At 39.6% G+C, this 23,798-nt stretch overlaps 1 protein-coding gene across 1 annotated transcript; it reads right to left on the bottom strand.

The window, feature by feature from the left end:
• Window positions 1-4,033: 4,033 nt before the first annotated feature.
• Window positions 4,034-6,453, bottom strand: LOC107152786 (uncharacterized protein C12orf71 homolog). The gene is made up of 3 exons (XM_015498288.1): window positions 6,383-6,453; window positions 4,714-5,266; window positions 4,034-4,294 (listed from the first exon to the last, which is right to left on the bottom strand). The coding sequence occupies exons 1-3, from the start codon at window positions 6,451-6,453 to the stop codon at window positions 4,034-4,036; spliced, it is 885 nt and encodes a 294-aa protein (XP_015353774.1).
• Window positions 6,454-23,798: the final 17,345 nt, after the last annotated feature.

Below are 23,798 nucleotides of genomic sequence, written 5' to 3'. Positions count from 1 at the left end.
TGTAGATGGACAGAATGCCTTTATTTTATTTACTTTTATGTGGTGCTAAGGATAGAACCCAGTTCCTCACACACATTAGGAAAGCACCATGGCACTGAGCTACAGCCCCAGCCCAACTTTGGATATTTAAATCAATCTTTTGTGCTTCTCTATTTGAGAAAATCTACTTTTAGAGACTGTTTGTGTGGTTGAATAATTGTTACATCAAGAGCTTAATTTTTACTGAACTGGCATTAAATTTGTGATTTTCTCCAGCTGCCTCTGAACATGCTGATTTTTCCAGCTAAGTTATATGCTGCACCTAAGCTTTGCAGAGTCAGCCCAACCTGGCCTTACTACTTTGAGCTCCCATAGCACTTTGTTCCCTCCTGGCTCTCACACAGTACTCCCGTGTTCTGAGTATGGAATGCAGGGCTTCTCTCTTCCAATTTGTGTGAAGAGCTTTTCATCCTGAGCATTGTACAAATTAGATTCTTCATATATATTTGTAAAAAATTAAAAAGCAAAACCACAGTATTGATGAAACTTTGAAAATAGCCAGGAAAAAAAGGAAGGGGGCTTCAACCTCCGGTACAAAAACAGACAAACAAACAAACAAATAAATTTGTCCCAGTAGACACCATAAAACAGATTGGCCTCTCCAGAGTGGTTGGGCCTCATCCAAATCCACTGGAGGTCTGAATGAAGCATAAGACTGCTCTGCCCAACTTTCCTGGAGCTTGGACATCAGTCTTCCCCTTCCTCTGGATTTGGACTGTTACTTGGCCCATACCTCTCCTGCTTCTCAAGCCTTCAGACTCAGACTAGAATATTGACATTGACACTCCTGGGTCTCCAGTAGACAGATGGCAGGTCCTGGACTTCTCAGCCTCCATAACAGCATGTGCCAATTCCTTGTAAAAGTGTCTGTCTTTATGTATAATCTTCTATGTTTTTTACTTTTTTAAAATATATTTTTAGTTATAGATGGACACATACCTTTATTTTACTTTTATTGATTTTTATGTGTGATGAGGATCGATCCCAGTGCCTCATACATGTGAAGCAAGTGCTCCATCACTGAGCCACAATCCCAGCCCATGTTTTTTACTTATATTATTATTATTATTATTATTTTGGCTTGTGATTGAACCCAGGGGTGCTTAATTACCAAGCCATATCCCATTCCTTTTTAAAAATTATTTTATTTAGAGACAGGGTCTCACTGAGTAGCTTAGGACCTTCCTAAATTGCTGAGGCCAGCTATGAACTTGCAATCCTTCTACCTCAGCCACCTGAGCTGCTGGGATAACAGGCATGCATCATCATGCCTGGCCTAAAATCTCCCAATTATTCTGCTTTTCTAAAGATTTCAGATTACATACTTTACTCTTCGTCCCTTCCTTCCTTTGCAGTGTCAGGTATCAAATTCAGGACCTTCTACACACTAAACAAGCCCTCTACCACTGAGCTATTCCTCCAGTTGCACTTTTAATTTAATTTAATTTAATTTTGAGACATGATCTTGCCAACTTGCCCAGACTCACCTTGAACTTGTGATCCTCCTGCTTTAGTTACCAGAGTAGCTGGGGTTACAGGCTGCACCACTGAATCTGGCTTCCATTCCATTTTTGAAATTATGCTATAGCTTAAAGTATAAAAAGAGACATTCTGAACTTGTCATACAATGCACAGAAGGCTCAACAAAGCTTCTGGGGACTCTTCCCAACGTGTATCCTTTTACTAAAACTATATTATAGATAAAACCTAGGCCCCTGGTTTCCCCCTTTGCTGTTCCATTTGGTTCCCACCTTCCCTCATGAGCACTATTCTCAACTTGATGTTTATTTTATGTGTGTTTTAATGGTATTTCATATTAATAAATTGCTTTACTTTGGGGAAAATATGTAGGGAGCCGGGCTCGGTGGTCACGCCTGTAATCTGAGTGGCTAAGAGGCTGAGGCAGGAGAAATGAGAGTGTAAAGGCAACCTCAGCAAAAGCAAGGCACTAAGCAACTCAGTGAGACGTGAGACCCTGTCTCTACATAAAATACAAAATAGGACTCGGGTTCTGGCTCAGTGACCAAGTCCCCCTGAGTTCAATCCCCAGTACTCTACCCCAAAAAACCCAACAAACAAACAAAAACCATATAGAGGCAGGAATACACTCAATACATCTGAATTGTACATATAAAAATAAACTTCATATGTATCTTTTAAATATTTATTTTTTAGTTGTAGTTGGTCCCAAAAACTTTATTTTACTTATTATTTTTATGTGGTGCTGAGGATCCAACCCAGGGACTCCCACATGCAAGGCGAGTGCTTTTCTACTGAGCCACAACCCCAGCCCACTTCATATGCATTTTAACAATAAAAAAATGCAGTGAAAAAATACCAGTATACCTGGACTGTATGTGATTCTTTTTTCGAACAATTTCAAAATCACCCCTCTCTTGCTGAATTCTTCTTTCTTTAGTACCTTCTAACACCCACTACAGACTACTCTCACCCACAACCCTTTATAGCAATATGTTTGGATGGCTTTAACTCTTGAGTACAAAGCCCCTTGAGCCCAAAGATCCAGACATCTTTTTGTGGTATGTTAAGCTAGTGAGGTTTCTATGTGCTTAATGTCTGTAGAAGGGAGGAAGGAGATAAGGAGGGTGAAACTGAGGAAAGGAAAGCCTTTAAGACTAAACACTCATAGGCTTTTCACAATGTGAACAGTGAAGCTCCCACATAGTGGTAGTAAGAGCTGGAGGAGGAGGGCCTTTGAGGGACCCTGTGGGTGAGTGAGGAAAATGATGGTGGCCATGGGAGGTGAATTGGCTACACAGGAAGAGCCAGCAAAGCAAGAAGAATGAATCCAGCCATCCTCAAAGAAGTTAACCTGTAGGGACAATTTTTTTTGTTCATTTGTTTTAGGTGGACACAATGCTTTTTTTTTTTTTTTTTTAGTTTAGTTGGACACAATACCTTTATTTTATTTATTTTTATGTGGTGCTGAGACTCAGTGCCTTGCACGTGCTAGGCGAGTGCTCTACCACTGAGCCACAAACCCAGCCCCAATGCCTTTTATTTATTTATTTTTATGTAGTACTGCGGATTGAACCTAGTGCCTCACCCTCGCTAGGTGAGCACTCTACCCCTGAGCCACAATCCCAGCCCCTGTAGGGACAATTTTAATGATACTTGCAAAGGAATTTCAGAGAGCACAGTGCATTGGGTTGAAAGATGACTTGGTTAAATCAAGATCTACTGAAAACCTGAAGTTTTGGTAAAATGGCTTCAGTGAAGGAAATAGCTCAATGAGAGTTGACTCCAACTCTCTCTCTTAGGTACATCTTGAATCAGGTCTTCCTAGGAGATCCTCAAGAACATGACCACCACCAGCAGCCACAGTATTTATCAAGCACTTTCTTTCTCATTCATTCTCCCAACAACCCTGTGAGGTCTGTGGTACCATCTCCCTCATCTTATGAATGAAGACAACCAAGCTTTGGGGTGGTTAAGCAGCATTCCCAGCCCTCACTTTCCTCCTCCACGGGCCACTTACACCAGCCACTTTGCTAGAACCAACTAATATGCCAGAACATTTTAGAATAACATGCTAGAACCAGTCTGATTCCGCAGGGTCATCAGACTGCTTTTTTTTTAGACTGCTTTCTGAAAGTCTGAACACCATTGATTGCCATGTGGGAGTCACTCACAGGTGTCCTGCTGCCTCTGACAGTGCAGGTATGAGTTAATGATAAAAGAGGTTAATAATAGATCAAATAGGGGGGGATACAGTAGGAAGGGATACAGAAAGAGAGAGAGAAATGCCTTCTGTTTAGGAAGCATAATACTCCCTAAAATGTCCTGAGAATCCATTTCAATCTTATAAACAACATACATACTTTCCACTTGGGCCCAGATGTTATAATGGAAGAGGAGGAAGACATGGAGAATAAGAACATTTTTTTTTTAATTGGGAAAACATAAAACCATGGTAATTGTATAGTAGGGGCTATCAAAACAATTAAAATTCTAGGTATATTGGGTTTCCTAACTAGAGGGATTCTTGAGGTAGGATTCTATTGCCTCCAAACAAATGTCTTCTCTGTAGTGCCAGCTTAAGGGGGCCATTGTTGACCCTCCCAGGGCTCTTTCTCCCTGGCATGAAGGAGACAAGTCGCTTTCTGAGCCACTGGAAGCTGAAAACAAAATTCAGAAAGCACGTTGTTTTGGTGTCTAAGGGCACATCCTCCTCCTTTGACTCCTCTGATAAGACTGAGGAGGTTTCTTCAGTGCCACTGTCCTGGCTTTGCATCTGCGAAGACAAAGAGGATGAGTAGAGGCATACAGTCTCAGCAGCCAATGGACTCAATATCTAGTCACTCATGAATATCTAATTTATTTTTTACCAAAAATGGCCAACTGTAAATGGAAAGTTTCATTACTCATTAACCATCACGCGCACACACACACACACACACACACACTTGTTTGTATTATCATTAGTCCTTCTCTCTGCTCTCCCCTCTCTTGCCTGACTCAGTGTTCCTTGGCATGTTCCCCACCTCTCTCCCCCAGCTCCTTTCCTGGCTGTCCTGCTTCTCCCATTGTTCATCTGCTCAGACACTGGGGTCCACCTCTGCTTCACAGCAGGTACAATGATTCCATGTTGTCCAGCCTGGCACCCCCTCCCCAGCCACCCCTTGCTCTGCACTGAGGCAGCTCTGTGCTCACCTCAACAATCTCATCGTCCTCAAGCTCAGGAGGCATTTCTAGGATCTGGTCCATGTCTCCATTTTCTGGTGGGTCACACTTGGGCAAGTCCTCACAAGCTTCAGGTTCTTGATGACTGACCTGATCCATATAGGGAGAGGCACTGCTGCACGGCTGGAGATCTTCCTCCTGAGGAGAATCAGACAGCACAGGGTCATCATCTTTGTCATCCTTCTGACTCTCCAGAAATACCTTCAGATCTTTCATGAGCTCATCCAGGTCCCAGAGGGTCTGGTTTATCCTCTCCTGTGGGCACTTGTCCATCCTCTGGGAGTCTTCATTTAGAGCCCCATTAGCTCCCAAGTCTTCATGGTGCCAGTCCAGATAGGCATCCAAGACCTCGAGGATGGCTTCTTCGCCAGGCTTCTCTGGGTTGTCCTGAATTGGATTTTGTCTCTCCGTGGGTCTCTTTACACTTTCAGTTCCCCATGCCCCTTGGACAGGAGGGAGAAAGTGGCAGGAAGGACCCTGAGAAGTCAGCTCTTCACAGGGTATGATATCCTCACAGTCAATGCTATCCTCATGGGGAAAATAGCCTACAGAGAGGTTCTGGTTGGATGAGGATTCCAAACGCAGTCCTCCATGTCAGGGCTGTTGCTGCCCAAGGATGAGTCTTCCATGAAGTCCAAGGGCTCAAATGCCCCGTTTCCCTCAAAAATGGAAACTTCAAAAGAAACCAAATAGGTGAGATTGGGAAGAGAGTCATGTACTTTAGCAAATTGTGCCCCCCCCACTTTTTTTTCATTTACAATTATACCTCTCAGGCAGAAGCACATCCTAGATTTGCACTCTCCAGTCAAGGGCAGAAGATGCAGTTCTTCCTCTTTAAAAACTTATTCTATTGTATAATAACGATCTTCACTGACATCTCCACCTGGTATCTCTCATGCTTTGTCTTATTACTACAGTTAAAAGAACTGCCTATCATGAAAGATGGTTGTATAACATTTGAAAAATACAGGAAAATAGGAAGTTGAAAATAAATACCCTTATCCCATCATCCAAGGGGAATGATACCATCAGGAAGAGTTTGGTGGATTTATTTATAATATTCTCTTTCTGTATATCTATCTAATTATCCATCTATCTATCTATCTATCTATCTATCTGGATTTTACATTTATGAGCACATCCATATATATATGGATGTCACATCAAAGAATGTAAGATTATTAAATTTTATGGCACAGCCTTCATGAAACATGTACACATATGGCTATTCTCTAATTCTTAACCACTTTCTCATAATTATTTTTGGTGATCACACATTAATGACCATTAATTTAGGTGATCAATGGCCCTTAGATTATTAAGACCATTAACGATGGTCTTGTTAATCATAGTAAACTCCCTTATCCACACATTTCTGCCTCTCTTTACACAGTCCTATAGGTTGGATTCTTGGATCAAAGATTTCAAATATATTGAAGTTATGATAATTGATATTAAATTACTTTCTAGAAAGAATACAGATATTTAAATACCCTTCCTTCCCTTATCTGATGGTATCATTAGTCCAGCATTTCCTGAGATGCACCAGCAAGTGATTGATTAGGGGGAGAGAATATGCACACAATTGCTTTCTCTTTTCGACTCTCTGTCTCACACACATACATACACACACACTCACTTTGCAGACTCTGTCACGCCTGGCTCTTGTGACTGCCTGAAGGAAAGAGATGCTGCCAATTCCTGAGGCATAAACGGGATATCTGAAGTCCTTCAAATACTGAATTCAGTAACTAAGAAGTGCAACTGTCCCAAGTCTGTGTTCTGAGACTGTTGGCTACCGTGGCAACAGAGAATCCATATTAGAGTCAGAAGTATAGAGAGAGAAAAAGAGGATATCTGTCCCCTTGATTTAGTTGTTGTTTTGTATCACTGTGACCTAAATATATGACAAGAACAACTTAGAGAAGGAAAAGTTTATTTGGGGCTGATATTTTCAGAGGTCTGATTACACAGATGACTGGCTTCCTTGCTCTGGTCCACTGTGGAGCAGCACCTCATGGGGGATGGTCCAGAGGAGGAAAGCTGCTCAGCTGATGGAAGGCCAAGAAGTCCAGAGAGGGAAACACGGGGAGGAAGAATAATGCTTCCAAGGCCAGCCTTCAGTGACCCACCTCCTCCAGCTATGCTCCACATGTACAGTAACCGCTCAGTCAGTCAATTTAAACTAGGATGGACTGATGAGGTTACAGCTCTCAAAGTCCAATTATTTCATCTCAAACCATTCCTCCATTAATACAGGAACCTTTGGGGAACACTTCTAATTGAAACTATAACAAACAGATAAGGGGTCTGAAGGCAAAAAGAGAAGAGCCAATACACACACAGTATTTACTAATACAGTGTATGTACAGAACGTCTCCAGATAATACAAGACAATTGTTAACACTGGTTGGCTCCAAGTAAGGAAAAAAGATGGTAGAATATTGACCTATTACTCTATAACATTTCGTACCTTTTGAATTCTCTCTGCCTTTTTTTTTTTTGAGTGCTGTTGATAGAACCCAAGCCCTCACATCTAAAAACACACTACATTGAACTACACCCCAGATCCCTTTTGAATTTTGAACCATGTGACTATATATTGCCTATTTAAAAAAATAAATAATAGTCAAATTTAAAAGGTGACAATAACCCCCAAAAAAGTCTATTTGCCAGTAGTCATTAAGACTGTTCACAAGTATGCCCTGCTTCTTCTCTCTTGAGTATATAGGAGTATAGTTCTCCAAACTGTTGAGGCAGGTTTGGCCATATTTTGCTTGACAAATGAAAGACGAGTTGAACTAATATGAGTTATGACCAGGCTGAGGCTATAAAGTCAGTGTGAGTTTTGCCACTGGCCCTTTTTCCTGTCCTATGGATCATGGAAGCATCTGACCAGATGGAATCCTGATTAGCCCGAGTGCATGACTTCTAAGCAGTAAACACCCTCCTTTCCACCACTGCTACACTACAATATACTGTACAGGTAGCATGAAGGAGAAATAACCTTTGTTGTTTTAAATTACTGAGTTAATGGAATTATTTGTCACCACAGCACGTGCGAGCCTATCCTCACTGATAAAACATTACGCCTTATCCTCACTGATAAAAGATTTAACTAGATGACTCTGGATACTTTTTCCAAAATCAAAATATGTGATTTTTAAGAATATTTGTGCTTATCCTCTTGTATTAAAAATAGTTCATATATTTGTATCCATATAAATATTATTGATTTGAGCAACAATATGAATATTTACTTATGACTATTAATACAGCCTAAATTTGGCAACTTATAGCAAAACCTCAAAAACATATGCCTTTTGACCAGGAAATTCTATTCCTAGGAACTAATCCTAAGGAAATAATCTATAACAATCTTGTAATAATGGCTAACTTTTATTGAACAGTTATTGTTCGATAGGCATTATTCTAAGTGCTTTTCACAAATTAATTTTGAATGTTTATAGCACAATATGATGTATCACCTACTATTATTATTATTATCTATTCTTATCACATTCTTACACAAGGAGACTGAGGCTTGAGAAGTTAAGCAACTTGTTTTAAATTATATAACAGAATATTTTAATCCATCAGTTTGAGTCCAGAGCTGTGCTTTCAATCATTATGATATACTCGCACTTCTTTATTTTTATTTTTTAGTTTTTGGCAGACACAACATCTTTGTTTGTATGTGGTGTTGAGGATCGAACCCGGGCCGCACGCATGCCAGGCAAAGGTGCTACCTCTTGAGCCACATCCCCAGCCCACTCATACTTCTTAAATACCTTTAAGTATATAAATCAGAGCACTGCATTAGAATAACAAATCCAGTGTTATGGTTTGAATATGAGATAGCCCCCAACAGCTCTTGTGTGAGACAATGCAAGAACGTTCAGAGGTGAGACAATCAGATTAATATACTTATATGTATTAGCTGGGTGGCAACAGTAGGCAGGTGGGGTATAGCTAAAAGAGATGGGTCACTAGGTGCATGCCTTTTAGGTTTATATTTTGTCCTTGGTGAATGGAGCTCTCTCTCTCTCTCTCTTTCTCTCTCTCTCTCTCTGATTCCTGCTTGCCATGTCCTGAGCTGCTTCCCTCTGCCATAATGTTCTGCCTCAACTTGGGTCCAGAGCTGTGGAGTGGACTGACTGTGGACTGAAACTCTGAAACCTCTGAAACATGCACCAAATAATCTATGTTGTTCTTGTCAAGTCTTTTGGTCAAACAATGCAACGCTGACAAAAATAAACAAAACAAAAACAAAAAAAAAAAACTGGGAAACAATTTAATGTCTAAGTGTGAGAGACTGGTTTGAACCACATGCGGTAGCACTGTGTTATAGAGTACTTATACTAATGCAGTATTTATTTTGGGGGGGGGGAGGGGATTAAACCCAGGGCCTCACACATGCTAGGCAAGCATTCTATCACTGTTAAACTCCCAGCCTTTTTTATTTTTGAGACAGAGTCTCACTAAATGACCCAGGCTAGCTTTGAACTCATATTCCTCCTGCCTCAGCCTCCCAAGTCACTAGGATTATAGGCATGCACAACCACACCTGACTTTAAACTCAGTTTTTAAGAATCATTTCAACAAGCATTTATTAAACAGCAATTAAATATGAGACAATGGTCTCACTATATTAAGAATACCTAAGGGCCACAGAGTTTAGAGTCTAGTGGGCCACCATGCCAGCTTTTGAAGTTTTTTTTTTTTTTTTTTAATTACAAAGAGGCACATAAAAAGATGTTTATACTATATAAGATGAGAGCAAGTTTAAAAAACAAACTCTAAAAGTCCAATTTTTTCAAAAGTATATGCATGTGGGCTGGGGTTGTGGCTCACTGGTAGAGCACTTGCCTGGCATGTGCAAGGCTATGCTAGATTTGATCCTCAGCACCACATAAAAATAAATAAACACAATAAAGATATTGTGTACAACTAAAAAAATAAATATTAAAAAAAGTATATGCATGCTCGTGTGTAGTTAGTTCAGTGGTACAGCATTTGCTTAGCACATGTAAGACACTGGGTTCAATCTTCAGCACCATGTGAAAATAAATAAATAAAATAAAGGTATCGTGTCCATCTACAACAAAGAAGGCATCTACGAATATGAATATATATATTATATATAATATACATAAACATATATGTATATATATATATACATATATACTATAAAAGTATATATAAAAAGTATATGTGTACTTTTTATATATACTTTTATAGTAAGTATAAAAGTACATATGTATGTATATGCATAGACAACCTTCTAGAAAGTTTATGTCTGGCTGGTAGGATCTTGCATTAATTTTTCTTTTAAATACCTACAAGTGTTTTCTGATTTTCTATAACAAGCATAAATTCCAAATTTAAAAGTTCTACACCATACTCAGAGTAGACCCTATGACAAGAGTTTGCATGTAGTTAGTTAATTCAGTCAACAATCTCAGGGAATAGGAGTAGGGATGTGGAAAAGTAAAATTGAGCTAAAAGGAAAGTGAAATGAAGGGTATGTACAAAGTTGATCATCACTGTGGGAAACAGATGTGTTTTCTCTAGAAATCCCTCCAGAGAGCCATATAAAAGGGGCCTCACTATTGTCCACTACTGTCTTTCCTAGTCCTATCCCCCCTCCCTTCCCTTCATTCCCTTGGTCTAATCCAATGATCTATTCTCCACCCCACACACTGCCACACTTTTATGTGTTAGCATCTACATATGAGAGAACATTTGGCTTTTGGTGTTTTGGGACTGGCTTATTTCACTTAGCATGATAGTCTCCAGTTCCATCCATTTACTGGCAAATGCCATAATTTCATTCTTCTTTATAGCTGAGTAATATTCCATTATGTCTATACCACATTTTCTTTATCCATTCATCTGTTGAAGGGCACCTAGATTGGTTCCATAGCTTGGCTATTGTGAATTGAGCTGATATAAACATTTAAACATGAACGTGGCTGCATCACTTTAGTACGCTGATTTAAGTCCTCTGGGTATATACCATGGAGAGGGATAACTCCGTCAAACAGTGGTTCCATTCCGAGTTTTCTAAGGGATCTCCATACTGCTTACTAGAGTGCAATTTTCCCATTTTTGGACACAAGGATATCTACTGTCTTGACATTCCAAAAAAATCACATTGGTCCACTATTTTGAAGATAGCTGTTAATGAATGAGAGGTGGCAGGCACTATAGCTGCCTTACTAAAACATAACCCAGAGAGTGAAAAATCAACTCTGTGAAGATCCAGAGTCCTACCAGATGCACAGATATCCCTTAAAAAGTAAAGGGTGGTTACTTCATCTTTTACTTACTACCTGTAAGAGAGAAACATAGCACTTGTTAAGCAAGTTCTTTAGTTGTTGGTGGCAGAATATTTCACATTGTTGTACACTGCTTCAATCCATCTTTAAGGTGACTTGGAGAGTTGGTGGCCTAGGACTGGAATCAAGGGCAAGAAAAGACTCTGTAACAGGTCCAGTTTTCAGTAAAAGCAGCCTTGCTGCCTGGGCCATACAACACAGTTGATCCCATGATAGTGGGGGCATCTGTGGAATAGAAAGATACCATGTGAGTCCTTTGGCTAGTCCCAATTGAAAGACTGCAGGAAGTCCCTGAGGGTTCTCCAAGCAGTTCTACTGGCATCTGCTACAAAGAACTATAACTTATTCAAAGTGCAGCTCCCAGAGGCTACTGGGCCCTGACAGAGTTAGTTCTTCACTACAAGACATCAAATGACCATACAGCCAGAATAGCTAGCTCATCATGCGCTGGATGATCTCAAAGCCCCAAGTTACAAGATGTGGGAGATCAACCTCTCACGTGACTGAGTTAACTCCCCTGCTGGGTGATGAGGTGTCAGATGGCAGCATTGCTGCTAGACTGCCCTGCTCTTCTTGGGTTGTCCTTGTAGAAGCCTGTCTCTCCACAACCCCAGGACCCAATCACCTCACCTGTCCTTGCAATCCTGCCCCCCCCCTTGACCTTCATTGGACGGGATTTTCCCCAGAATTTAGAGTTCCCCAATAAAAGCCCATTCCAAAGTCTCTCTCTCTCTCTCTCTCTCTCTCTCTCTCTCTCTCTCTCTCGTAAATTGTGTGTCTGTATTTTATTTCTAACTCCCTGAGAAATTTCCCTGAGTGACAGAACAGTTAATCGTCTGGGCTGGATGCGGGGATAACAGGAGACTGTGCTTAAGCAGGTGCAACTGCGTGAAAGGTGGCCCTGACCCTGTGATACCTCTGCTGCCGCTCTGATTGACATCTCTCCCTTGGTTCTCACTATGGCCTCATGGTGGTTCCCCAAGACCTGCTAACAGAAGAATTACCTAAGCACAATTCACAGAGGGTTAGCTTGATGAAGTCAGTACAGGTTGGTCATGGAATGCTGTCCACATCATTTCCATTCATCACTATTAAAAGAATATGAAGGCATATTCTTTCTATGGAAAGGCCTCTGTCTTAGTCTGTTTCATGCTTCTAAAACAAAATATTTGAGAGTGGGTACTTTAAAAAAATTTTTTTTTTAGTTGTAGTTGGGCAAAACACCTTTATTTTATTTATTTATTTTATGTGGTGCTGAGGAACCAAACCCAGGGCTTCACATGTGCTAGGTGAGTGCTCTACTGCCAGCCACAACCCCAGCCCGAGAGTGGGGTTTATAAAGAAAAGAGATTTATTTGGTTCATGATTCTGGTGGCTGGAAAGTCCTAATAGCATAATGCCAGTATCTAGTGAGGGCTCTCTGGTGTGTCACATGATAGAAGGCCATGAAAGGCAGTGAACAGATGTGTGTGGAAGGGAGATCCAGGCTCACTGGCAACAATCCCTTCTTAGGAGTACTGATCCAATTCCTCAAGAACTAGAAAGACGGTACCCCATTACCTAATAATCGGCCAGTAGGCTCCCCCTCTACAAGGTTCCACCTCTTTCTAGCCCCTCCACACTGGGGACCATACCTATAGCAGATGGACATTTGAAAACCATAAAAGTTGCTTTTTAAAAAAAAAATCATTTGATTACCTTTGTATACATTTACATATTAATTTTTTCTTTCTTTCTTTCTTTTAATGTGCTGGGGATCAAACCCATGTCCTCGCACATGCTAGGCAGTCACTATACTACTGAATTACATCCTGGTCCTACATATTAACTTTTAAAAGTGTATTATCTTCACCTTCAAGATTTATAAAGAGTTTAAAAATAACATTTATGTTAAGTGTTTGTTTAAACTACCTGGATTTAAATTACGCCAGCAGGAAGAAAAAGGTAAGTAAGCATTTAACTGCTATTAACAATGCTAAAAGGAGAACATAGAAAGGGGAGACTTCCGGGCTGGGGTTGTGGCTCAGTGGTAGAGCACTCACCTAGCATGCACAAGGCACTGGGTTCGATCTTCAGCACCACATAAATATAAAATAAAGATATTGTGTCCACCTACAGCTAAAAAATAAATTAAAAAAAAAAGAAAGGGGAGACTTCCAACACGGTCTAGAAAACACATAAGAAGCAACAGGCTCTGGAGTTGTGGCTCAGTGGTAGAGCACTTGTTTAGCATGTGTGAGGCACTGGGTTCAATTCTCAGCACTGCATATAAATAAGTGAATAAATTAAAGGCCTAACAACTATTAAAAATAAAAAAGAAAGAAGCAACAGGCTCTTTGAGAATTGTTATTACTGCCCCATCAAGTGGGGATATGGTGGGCTGGGGCTGGGGCTCAGCAGTGGAGCACTTGCCTAGCACGTGCCGCGCCCTGGGTTTGATCCTCAGCACCACATAAAAATAAATAAAAAATAAAGGTATTGTGTCCAACTACAACTAAAAAAAACAGGGGTGAGGGGGATATGGTCAGCCTTGGCAAAACAACAAGAAGGCAAATTGAAATAGAGGAAGGACAACAGTGCTTTAGTAACAAGAAATGCAGCTTTGAGCCAAGACCTTTGGGAAAATCATTTAACGTCTCTAAATCTGTTTCCTTCTTTGTAAAACAAGATTGATGGTAACTTAACTAGGTTCTTGACAGGCCTGTCAAGTACAGTTGTGCAGCCTGTGACTTGAACAGTTCCTTGTGGAGGAGGTGAAAAGGGCTCACATCCCATTTGGGCTCAAATCTCGGAGTATCTACCATGCCTAAGTGTAGGGCAGGCTCAAAATGGCTGTAGTTCGGCTCCCTCTCTGAGACCTCCATCAGGCTATATTTTTAGTGTGAAGTCACGGTTATAAATACTCTGTAAGTACTCAAGGTCATAAACATTCGCTTGTAAGCACGTGCCCATTATGGTAACCTGTTGGCAATGTGCCTTCTTTGTCTTGTATTGGATACTTTTTAAAAGGCCTATGGAAAGGATTCAGGAGGGCAAAATGGTGCTGGTTGGGGGCTGAGGATGGAGTTGGAGTCTGGCTAGTGGCTACTGCCACCTCTAAATAAAGCATGCTTACTATCTCAATTGTGTCTTGCATCTTATTCGACCTGCTGGGATCCCGAATCTGTTTCCTGGGTCTGAGTCCCCTCAGGATAATAAGTATCTAGTTCCAGTTAGCACAGGCACTCTGTAGGTGGCCTGCTAATTGTAAGAATTTAAGAGAGATCACATATATAAAGCACTTAGTAAGAAGAAATAGACAGTCGCTGCTATTGTATTTTGTTGCCATAAAGTCTATCAGTTTATTGGTCTCTCTAGGCTTCAAAAGTAGAAGTTACCACCCAAGCCCTAGTCCCAACAGGATTGGCAGGTCTGACTCTGCTTTCACAGCATTTGCTCTAAAGAACAAAAGATCCAGGACCCATTTTACTTTTGAATATCCCTGGCACTTAGTACACAATAAATATTTGCTGAATGAGTGAATGAATAAAAGGATCACACATCCCCATTTTTTAAACAAAGTCAAACTTTATTTTTAGAACACATACCACACCACACAAGCTCTTCAGGAATTCCCTCAGAGCCCAACTGCCACCACCAGCTTCCCACAAGCCTCTCAACCTCCCCCCACTCCTCCTGCTCTTGAGGCCAATTGGCTGGGTTGCATGGGCAGAGCCAAAAAAAGTCCCCCAATGAGCTGCTCCATGGTCTGAAAGGGCGGGGAAACAACCCAATGAGCATCACCGCAGAGGAGCCAATCAGTTGGCAGCTAGAAGTTTGCTGGGGCCCCCTTGGGCTGTGGCTCTCAACACATCCCCATTTTTTAAACAAAGTAACAGGTTTTTTGGGGGGAGGGGTGAGTACCTGGGAATGAACTCTGGGGCACTTGACCACTGAGCCACATCCTCAACCCTATTTTGTATTCTGTTTAAGGACAGAGTATTACTGAGTTGGCTTAGCACCTCACTTTTGCTGAGGCTGGCTTTGCACTTGAGATCCTCCTGCCACAACCTCCCAGGCTGCTGGAATTATAGGCTACACCACCGTATGTGGCTACAAAGTTACAGTTTTTAAGCATCTTTTTGAAAATACTTGTTGGATGTGTTCTTGAGTGTATTCAACATGTTCTCAGATTTGTGTCAGTTTCAAGGCCACTTAGAGGATAAATCCAGACCGGTATGCCGGATATGGTGCTTCCACTGTCTTCAGTTTAGGAAAAAGTTCTCAAATAGCAACACCAAGCAGTATCAACCCTCCAAGCTCCTCTTACTGTCATGTTTGCCATGTAATCAGGCTACATTTTTTTAGTCTGGTGATGAAACTAAACTGCCTGTTTATGTTACATGGACCAAACTTAAGTCTGATTTATTTAGCGTTTTCCAGTCTCATCTTCTTCTCACTTTCTTTTAGACTACTTGGAGTATGTCTGGTTCTTCAAACTTGTGAATGCTATGATTGGTGAGGACAGCAGCTAGCAGTGGGTGACACTACCTACAGAGTTTTTGTTGGAGAAGAACGCTCTCTAGTCCCCCAGAACCCTCCCTCTCTTCAACAGTGCAGCGGAGAAGCAACCATACCTGGGTCCTACTCAGCACAGTAAAGCTCCGGAATGGTCCTCTTTGATAACTAGGGGACTCAGCTGAGGTATTATGGAAACAGGCTCTTCCCCTATATAAAACTTTCAATGAAATCCAGCAAAATAATATTTTCAGCTCAACAAATCTAACTTTTCTGTATTTGCTTCTGATTTAGAATCATCATACCTCTAAAATCTAAGTCCTATAAGATACATATGCCTTAGCCCCAATTATCATTTACTCTGATCCCTCCCCTGTTCCACCATCTGGTTATATTTCCTTTTCTCCTAGTTCACCACTGACTGGGCATATTTAACTCATCAGAATTAAATCATACCGTTTGTGCTGAAAGTTTTCAACAGCATTGAGAACTCCAGGCCCTATAGCAAAAAAGGAGCTATGGCAAAATTCCCCATAGAAGGGCAGCCTCCGGGAGGACAAGAATGGGCCTTTGTTCTTCCCCAGAACAACTAATCCCTCTGGTTACAGATGCCTGCCATGCACCGGAGAAACTTCAAAGAGTCCTGTCCATGAGCTGTTCTTTAGCTCCTGCTAGCCTGTTTCATTTTTGACAATGGGCAAGTCTTTCCTGGTTTTAACCGTCAGTTTTGAGGCTGCTTTCAGGATTGACTGATTGTAAATTAATCTTTAAATTATCCACTAGTTTGATGGAAAACAAGCAAAACTATGTTGTGTCTCTATAAGAACAGGATTTCTTAGGATTAACTATATGAAAGCCCAGAGAGCAAACTTTTGGGCCAACATTTAAAAGAGGCACATCACTGTCAATACAGTTTTCTTTTGTTATGAAGTATGTAAACTGGATTTACTTCACAGTAAAATGGGGGAAAGAAAGAGAAAAAAAGATCACATTCTGCCAAATAACTATGATTTGCAAAACTGCATTATAAAATCACAAAAGATTTTAATAGAGGGCGTTACCAACTTCTTCAGGCCAGGCTTTCTTTTTATTTTTTATTGTAACAAAAGAATGCCCAGCATTCTGTGCCTGATCTGTGAAGTTCTAGGTTCCTTTGATTTAAAAATCCTCCCCCATGTCCATCAAATTCTCTTTCAGGGATACCTCTATATACCCAGTTAACACCACAAACCTCATTTCTAAAATGGCTCAGAAAACGACAATGGACCTAGGCCTTGTAAGAGAATCGTTAAGAGCAAGGACCCAGATGAAAGTCTAGCTCTACCTCTTACTACCTGGGTAATACTGGACGAGTTGCCAAAGCTCTTTGTGCCTCATTTTCCCAACTGTGAAATGGGAAATGTGCTTCATGTAGTTATTAGGAAGATTCAATTAATTACTAGTTTTAAAGTTCTTAGAGTAGTGTCAGGCAGTTAGTAAGTTCTATGAAAGTGTTGCTAAATAAAATTGTATCTAAATCTAATCTTGACTTACCCTTTCCTCTCCAAAATCAAAAGTATTTCTATCCCATATATTCAGTGGAAGAAAATTAGATATTTTTCATGTCATTTATATAAGTAACATATCTAATAAATATCTTCATCATAGATTGTAAACAAACTAGATGTCCAACAATAAGAAGAGTTAAAATATTAAGATAATATTCAATTATTAAATATAAATTATTAAGTGAAAAAGTAGGTTGCATAAAATAATATGCATTTTTAATTCCATTTTTTTATTGAAACAATATATAATACATAACAAGACCAAAAAAAATCTGAACAAATAGATATCAGAATGTTCACAGTTATTTTTGAGGTGATAAAATGATGATTGTTTTCTATTTTCTTCTTTTTTAAAAAAAAATTTTTTTGCCATAGATGGACATATTACCATTTATTTATTTACTCTTATGTGGTGCTGAGGAAGGAACTCTGTGCCTCACATGTGCTAGGCAAGTGCTCTACCACTGAGCCACACCCCCAGCCTTATTTTCTTCTTTTTAAAAAACTGATCTTCTGGGCACAGTGGCTCATGCCTGTAATCCCTGTGACTTGGGAGGCTGATGCAGGAGTATTGCAAGTTCAAGGCCAGCCTCAGAAATTTAGTGAGGCCCTAAGAAACTTAGCAAGACCCTGTCTTAAAAAATAAAAAGAGCTAGGGATGTGGTAAAGCACCTCTGGGTTCAATCTCTAGTACCAAACAACAATAACAACAACAACAAAGGCAAAAACAAAAACTCACAAACAAAAACTGATCTGAATTATCTTCAAGAGGGGCCTTGGGCTGTAGCTCAGTGGTAGAGCACTTGCCCTGAGCATGTGAGGTACTGGGTTCCATCCCCAGCACCACATAAAAATAAATAAATAAAAATATTTTACCAATTACAACTAAAAAAAAATTTAAATTATCTCCAAGAGTATTCATTATAAAAGTAAATTAAAATTATTAATAAAAATATAGTTTTTTATTATGGAAATTTATTTTCTCTCCATGGGAATCTTTAAGAAAAACATGTAATATTGAATTCTTCTAATATATATTATTTTTCTAATGAAATATATTCACAACTTCCATAAACCTCAAACTTAGCAAGGAAGAGATTTTTTTTAAAAAGAAATATTTTTAGTTGTAGATGAACACAATACTTTTATTTTGTTTATTTATTTAGGTTAGTTTGTTTGTTTTATGTAGTGCTGGTGATTGAACTCAGTGCCTCATGCAAGCTGGGCAAAGGCTCTACCACTGAGCCACAACCCCAGCCCAGGAAGAGATATTTTTAACCCATTTTTTTTGTCTGAAATGTCCTAAGGCACTGAAAGGTACTTTAAATATTCTTGCACTTATCAACTTGGATATTTTAATCATTGATCCTAAATTTTATTTTACATTAATGTGGAGAACTAGTTTAATGTTGATTTATTTTATATAACCACACTTTTGAAACAACTCATTAAGCTAGGTGTAGGGGTGCATGCCTGTATTGCCAGCATTTAGGGAGGCTGATGCAGGAGGCTCACAAGTTCAAGGTCAGCCTGGGCAATGTAGTGAGACCCTGTCTCAAAAAATAGACCCTCAGAACACTATCAATAAAGGAAAACTCAAGTTGTCAAAGGACTATAGTTGTATAACCTCTATTTTTTTTATTTGTACTTAATATGCCCCTTAAATAAGGTATCTCCTTTGAAATTGACTGAAATAACTGGTTGTTAAAATCAACAGTTTTCAAGAAGGATTTGCCGTTCCTCTGTGTCATAGGAGAATCCTCCAGGTATGCCAGGAAGTAAAGAGTTAATCTAATTAGTTTGGTGGATGCTTGAAGAATTACAAGCAGCTTCATTTAATTTCTTAATAAGTATCCAATCAGGTAATCTCTGTGGCTGATTAGTAGACTAAATGAAAGAATGTTTTTCAGTTCAAAGCTGTCATTGCAATCAGGAGACTTCTTCAGCTAGAAGAAAGAGCTGGCAGGATTTACAATCTCACATTATCAATTTGTGGAAGAGGGCAATGAATCTATTTCATATCTCACCCCATTTGTATTAAAAGATAAAAATATTTCTGAACTGACGTTTATAGACTACTCCAGCCAACAACAGTACAGTACATATTCTTTTCAAGTGGACATGGAAAGAGAGATCTTATTTTGGTTCTTAGAATAGTCTCATGCCTGTAAGGCCAGCCCTGGAAACTTGGTGAGGCTCCCATGACCCTCCAAAACTCATGATGCCAAATCTGAGAACTGAGATAGATAGTGAGTAGATAAAGTAATTTAAAAATTTCTTAAATTTGTTTTAAGTTTTTTCAGTCTAAAAAAATAACAAATATAAAAACTTTCAAGGAGTATTTATGAGGTAAGAGAGATAACTACTTAAATTGGATAAATCTTTCAACAGCCAGAGAGAAAAGCTGTAAGACATCTATCATATCGTTAGGGAGATGTTCCTAGCTTACTTCTGATTCTTGTCTTGCTTCAAGCGTGACTTGGCTTCTCCTCAAGCTGAGCTGTTGGTTTCTTCTAGTCTCATCCATGACTGAAGTAGAATCCTTGTGAAATGCCACCTGCTCCTCTTTTGCCTAATGGGGATTATCTTTTTTCTTACACTAAAAATCATAAATTGAAAAGCCACAATGAAGCAGTACATTGGGCAATGCATAAACACATACATTTAAAATAAATAGATTGTGGCTGGGGTTGTAGCTCAGTGGTAAAGTGCTTGCCTACCATGTGTGAAGCACTCAATTCAATTCTCAACACCACATATAAATAAAATAAAATAAATGTCCATCAACAACTGAAAAAAAAGTTTTTAAAAAAATGAACAGATTTTAGGGAAGTCATTTGACTGTGGTTCCTCCACAGACCTGGGAAGTGCTGGGGATTAAACCCAGTGCCTCATTCACGCTCAATTTCTGTATCTCGTTCAATCAAGTGTTAACTTACAAATGTATACATGTTTTTAAGCATCAGAAATACTTGTGCAAACATGTTGTCTGGCTAGCTTGCTTCTTTAGTCCCCAAGAGGAATTCCCCATTGGACTGTAGAAAACTTTCTGCCTTGCTCCCTTGAATCTGTTCTCAGATTGAGGGAGAAAAAGATTTTTTAAAAAAAGATGACCCAGCTTTACAGAGTGAATAAAACTTTTTGTTCACCCATAGTGAGAATCATGTAGTACTTTTTTCAAAGTTACAAGATTGTTTGTTTGGTTTGTTGGTTGGTTTTGTTGTTGTTTTTAGCTAGAATTATTGAAAAAAAATTTAAAGGTACAAAAAAATGTCAAAATTTTTACTTAGAAAATCTACTAAGAATCTGTAGAGAAATCCCAGAAGATCATAAAAGTTAAAAATAAATAAATAAAAAGTAAGGCAAAGCTTCTTTCTTTTGTCATCTAATTTCTTTATTTATTTAGTGAAAGATTCACTGTGGCTTTCTGTTCCAAATATTATACTATAAAGATATTTATTAACTATTAATCATTTTATTAACTAGGTTAGGGAAATATTTTACTCAAGAAAAATATAGCTTTTTATACCATTTAAAAAGGGAACGATATTTTAGAAAAATATTCAGAGAGCTCAGAAGAGAAAGTACTAAACTACTTTAAACTATATAAGGAATTTACCAGAGGGGGGTGTGTTTTTGTTTGTTTGTTTGTTTTGTTTTATTTTCTGGAAGTCTGAAAGTTTTTCATATTCTTTCTGCTACGTTGCATTTTATATCCTATTGCTAAATCCACCAGAAATACTTCAAATATACTCTCTTAAAGTACCTAAAAAGTTAACTCCAAATTTTCTAATGCCCCTCCCCAGAATCTATTCTAACTAATTATTTGCATTTAAAATGTTTGATTCATCGTTTATTTATTCACAAATACTTATTCAGTACTTACTATATTTCAGTCTCTTTAGGCTCTGGCAACATTATGGTGAGCATAAACAGGCACAGGCCACACTCTCATAGAGCTGATAATCAAGTAGGATATTCAGATATTAATCAAATAATCACATTAATGGTGGTAAAAACGTGTCAGTGCATTTGGGGGCATGTGTGTGCTAGAGATTGAATCCAGGGTCTTATGCACAGTAAGCACACATTCTATCACTGAGTTATATCCCCATCCCAAATGCTGGTATGGTTATGAATTGAGGTTCATTATTCCAAAGAAATAACATAATCCTAGACAGCACATACAACAGGAACCTTGCCTAGAGAAGGACTTATATGAGGGAACACTGCATCAAGAACAAAATTAGACTGGATCTATAGCTTAGGATTTAATCTCCTTTCATAAGACCACTGTAATAAACTACACAATTTATTAACTCTAAAGGTGAGCAGAACAAATTTCATCTAGATCCATTTTCCCAAAGTGTTCCCTCCCATCTAATAGGAAACACTCATCATCTCTTATCCAAGAATTATACATTTTAGAGGGCTTTTTTCCTTGCTGCCTACTTTCATGAATTATCTAAGTGACAGAAAAGAGTGGGGAAAAACAATCCCAGCATTTTCTCATCATTTTGCTTCTCTATCAAATGAATTACCTTTTTGAAATATATTCTCTATTTAAAAAAGGATGTTTTGTGGATTCTCATTTGCAAATCTATAATATTGCTCTTATAGATTCAATTTATACTTTTTCCTTCCCTTTGGAAATCTGTAGCTATACATCAAATTAATCCTCACTTATATGTCATTGAATGGAGCACATTAGATGATTTTTATTTCCAATTGTTACTTTACTGCCTATTTTAAATCATTGTAAGGAAGATACATCTCATATCAGTTTTACTAAACCTTGAAATACATTTGGCCACTTTTCATTTGGTTGTTTTTATTTTTAAAACATTTATTCTTATTGTTTTAGTCAGTTTTTTCGCTGCTGTGAACAAAGACCCGACAACAACAATTTTAGAGGAAGAAAAGTTTATTTGGGGGCTCACAGTTTTAGAGGTCTCCGTCCATAGACAACTGACTCCATTTCTCCAGGCTCAAGTGAGATGAAGCAGAGCATCATGGTGAAAGAGTGTGGCAGAGGAAAGCATGTGGGAACATAAGAAAGGGGGGTGGGGAGGGAGGGGAGGGAGGAGGGGGGAGAGAGAAAGGGACAGAGACAGATAGTTCTCCTCACCATGGACAACATATAAACCCCAAAGGCATGCCCTCAATGGCACACCCCCTCCAGCCACACTCTACCTGCCTACAGTTAATCCTTATCAGTGGATGAAAGCATGGATTAGGTTCAGATTTAATAACACAATCATTTCACCTCTAAACTTTCTTGCGTTGTCTCACACATAAATTCTTTGGGGGACACCTCATATTGAAACCATAACACTTATGGTTTATATACATATACAAAGTAAATACTTGTATAATAGAGAAAATAACATTTTCAGCAGTAAAATAAAATTAAAAATTTACCAACCCTGAGTGAGAGATAACCACTATTAATATTCTGTTGTATAAGTACATGTGTGTGTATACACACATGCACACACACACACACACACACACAATTCAGTTCCTGAGAGTTTTCATCAGGTGGTTAAGTAAAAAGTGACCTACTTTTTTTTCACCATAAGTAGCCATCCATTTCCATGAATTTTATGATTTTCATAAAACACTAAATTTGCACACCTTTAGTATCTAGTGTGTGCTTATTACAAAAATAGAGCAATTCTTTTCTAACCTTGTTTTATAAACTATATTGCCACCGGGCTGGGTGTAGTGGCACACTCCTGTATTCCCAGCGACTCGGGAAGCTGAGGCAAGAGGATCGCAAGTTTGAGGCCAGCAACTTAGCAAGACCCTCAGCAATTTAGCAAGACTCTATCTCAAAATAAATAAGAAGGGTTGGGGATACAGTTCAGTGGTAAAAGTGCCCCTAGTTTCAATCCCCAGTAAACTACCCCCCTCTACACACACAAAAAAAATTGCCATTAGGTTTAAAAAAATAGAAATTTTTATTCATTTCAGTTATTTTATTCTACCTTTCTCTTATCCTTATTTTAATTATTTGTTTTATTTTTTTGAGATGGGGTCTCCCTATGATGCCCAGGTTGGCCTTAAAATCCTAATGCACTTGCCTCAACTTCCTGAGTATCTGGGATTACAGACACTCAGCACACCTCGCTCCCTCAGCCAGTTGTCCTCAGGCACCTGGCTTTTATTTTCATTTTAAAATCTACTGAGGCCCCCCACCCCCCGCGCCTGCCAGGTAGGCGGAACTGTGACCACCAACAGAAAAGGCCCAGTGGCCCGCGGTGGGACAGAGCTTCCAATCACTCCTGCAAGGTAGGCGGGCCTGCGACCCACCTGCAGAAGAGGAGCAGCGGCCTGCTGAGAGGCAGTGTCGCCCCCTCCCCCCGTGCCTGCAAGGTAGAGGGAACTGTGACCACCCACAGAACAGGCCAGACCTGCAACCGACAGACAGAACAGGCCCAGTGGCCTGAGGAAGGGTAAGCCGCCCCGCCCCCCGCGCCTGCAAGGTAGGCGGACCTGCGACCCACTGGCAGAACAGCCCCAGAGGCCTGCAGAGGGGCAGTGCCGCTGCCTGCGCCTGCAAAGTAGGCAGAACTGCGACCACTGACAGAACAAGCCTAGCGGCCCGCAGAGGGACAGAGCCGCCGCCCGCGCCTGCAAGGTAGGCGGACCTGCTACCGACCGGCAG

Source organism: Marmota marmota, unplaced genomic scaffold, assembly GCF_001458135.2.
Source record: "Marmota marmota marmota unplaced genomic scaffold, marMar, whole genome shotgun sequence".
NCBI classification, from domain to species: domain Eukaryota; kingdom Metazoa; phylum Chordata; class Mammalia; order Rodentia; family Sciuridae; genus Marmota; species Marmota marmota.
The sequence above is the reverse complement of the archived record's forward strand: the minus strand, read 5'-3'. Positions and strand labels throughout refer to the sequence as shown.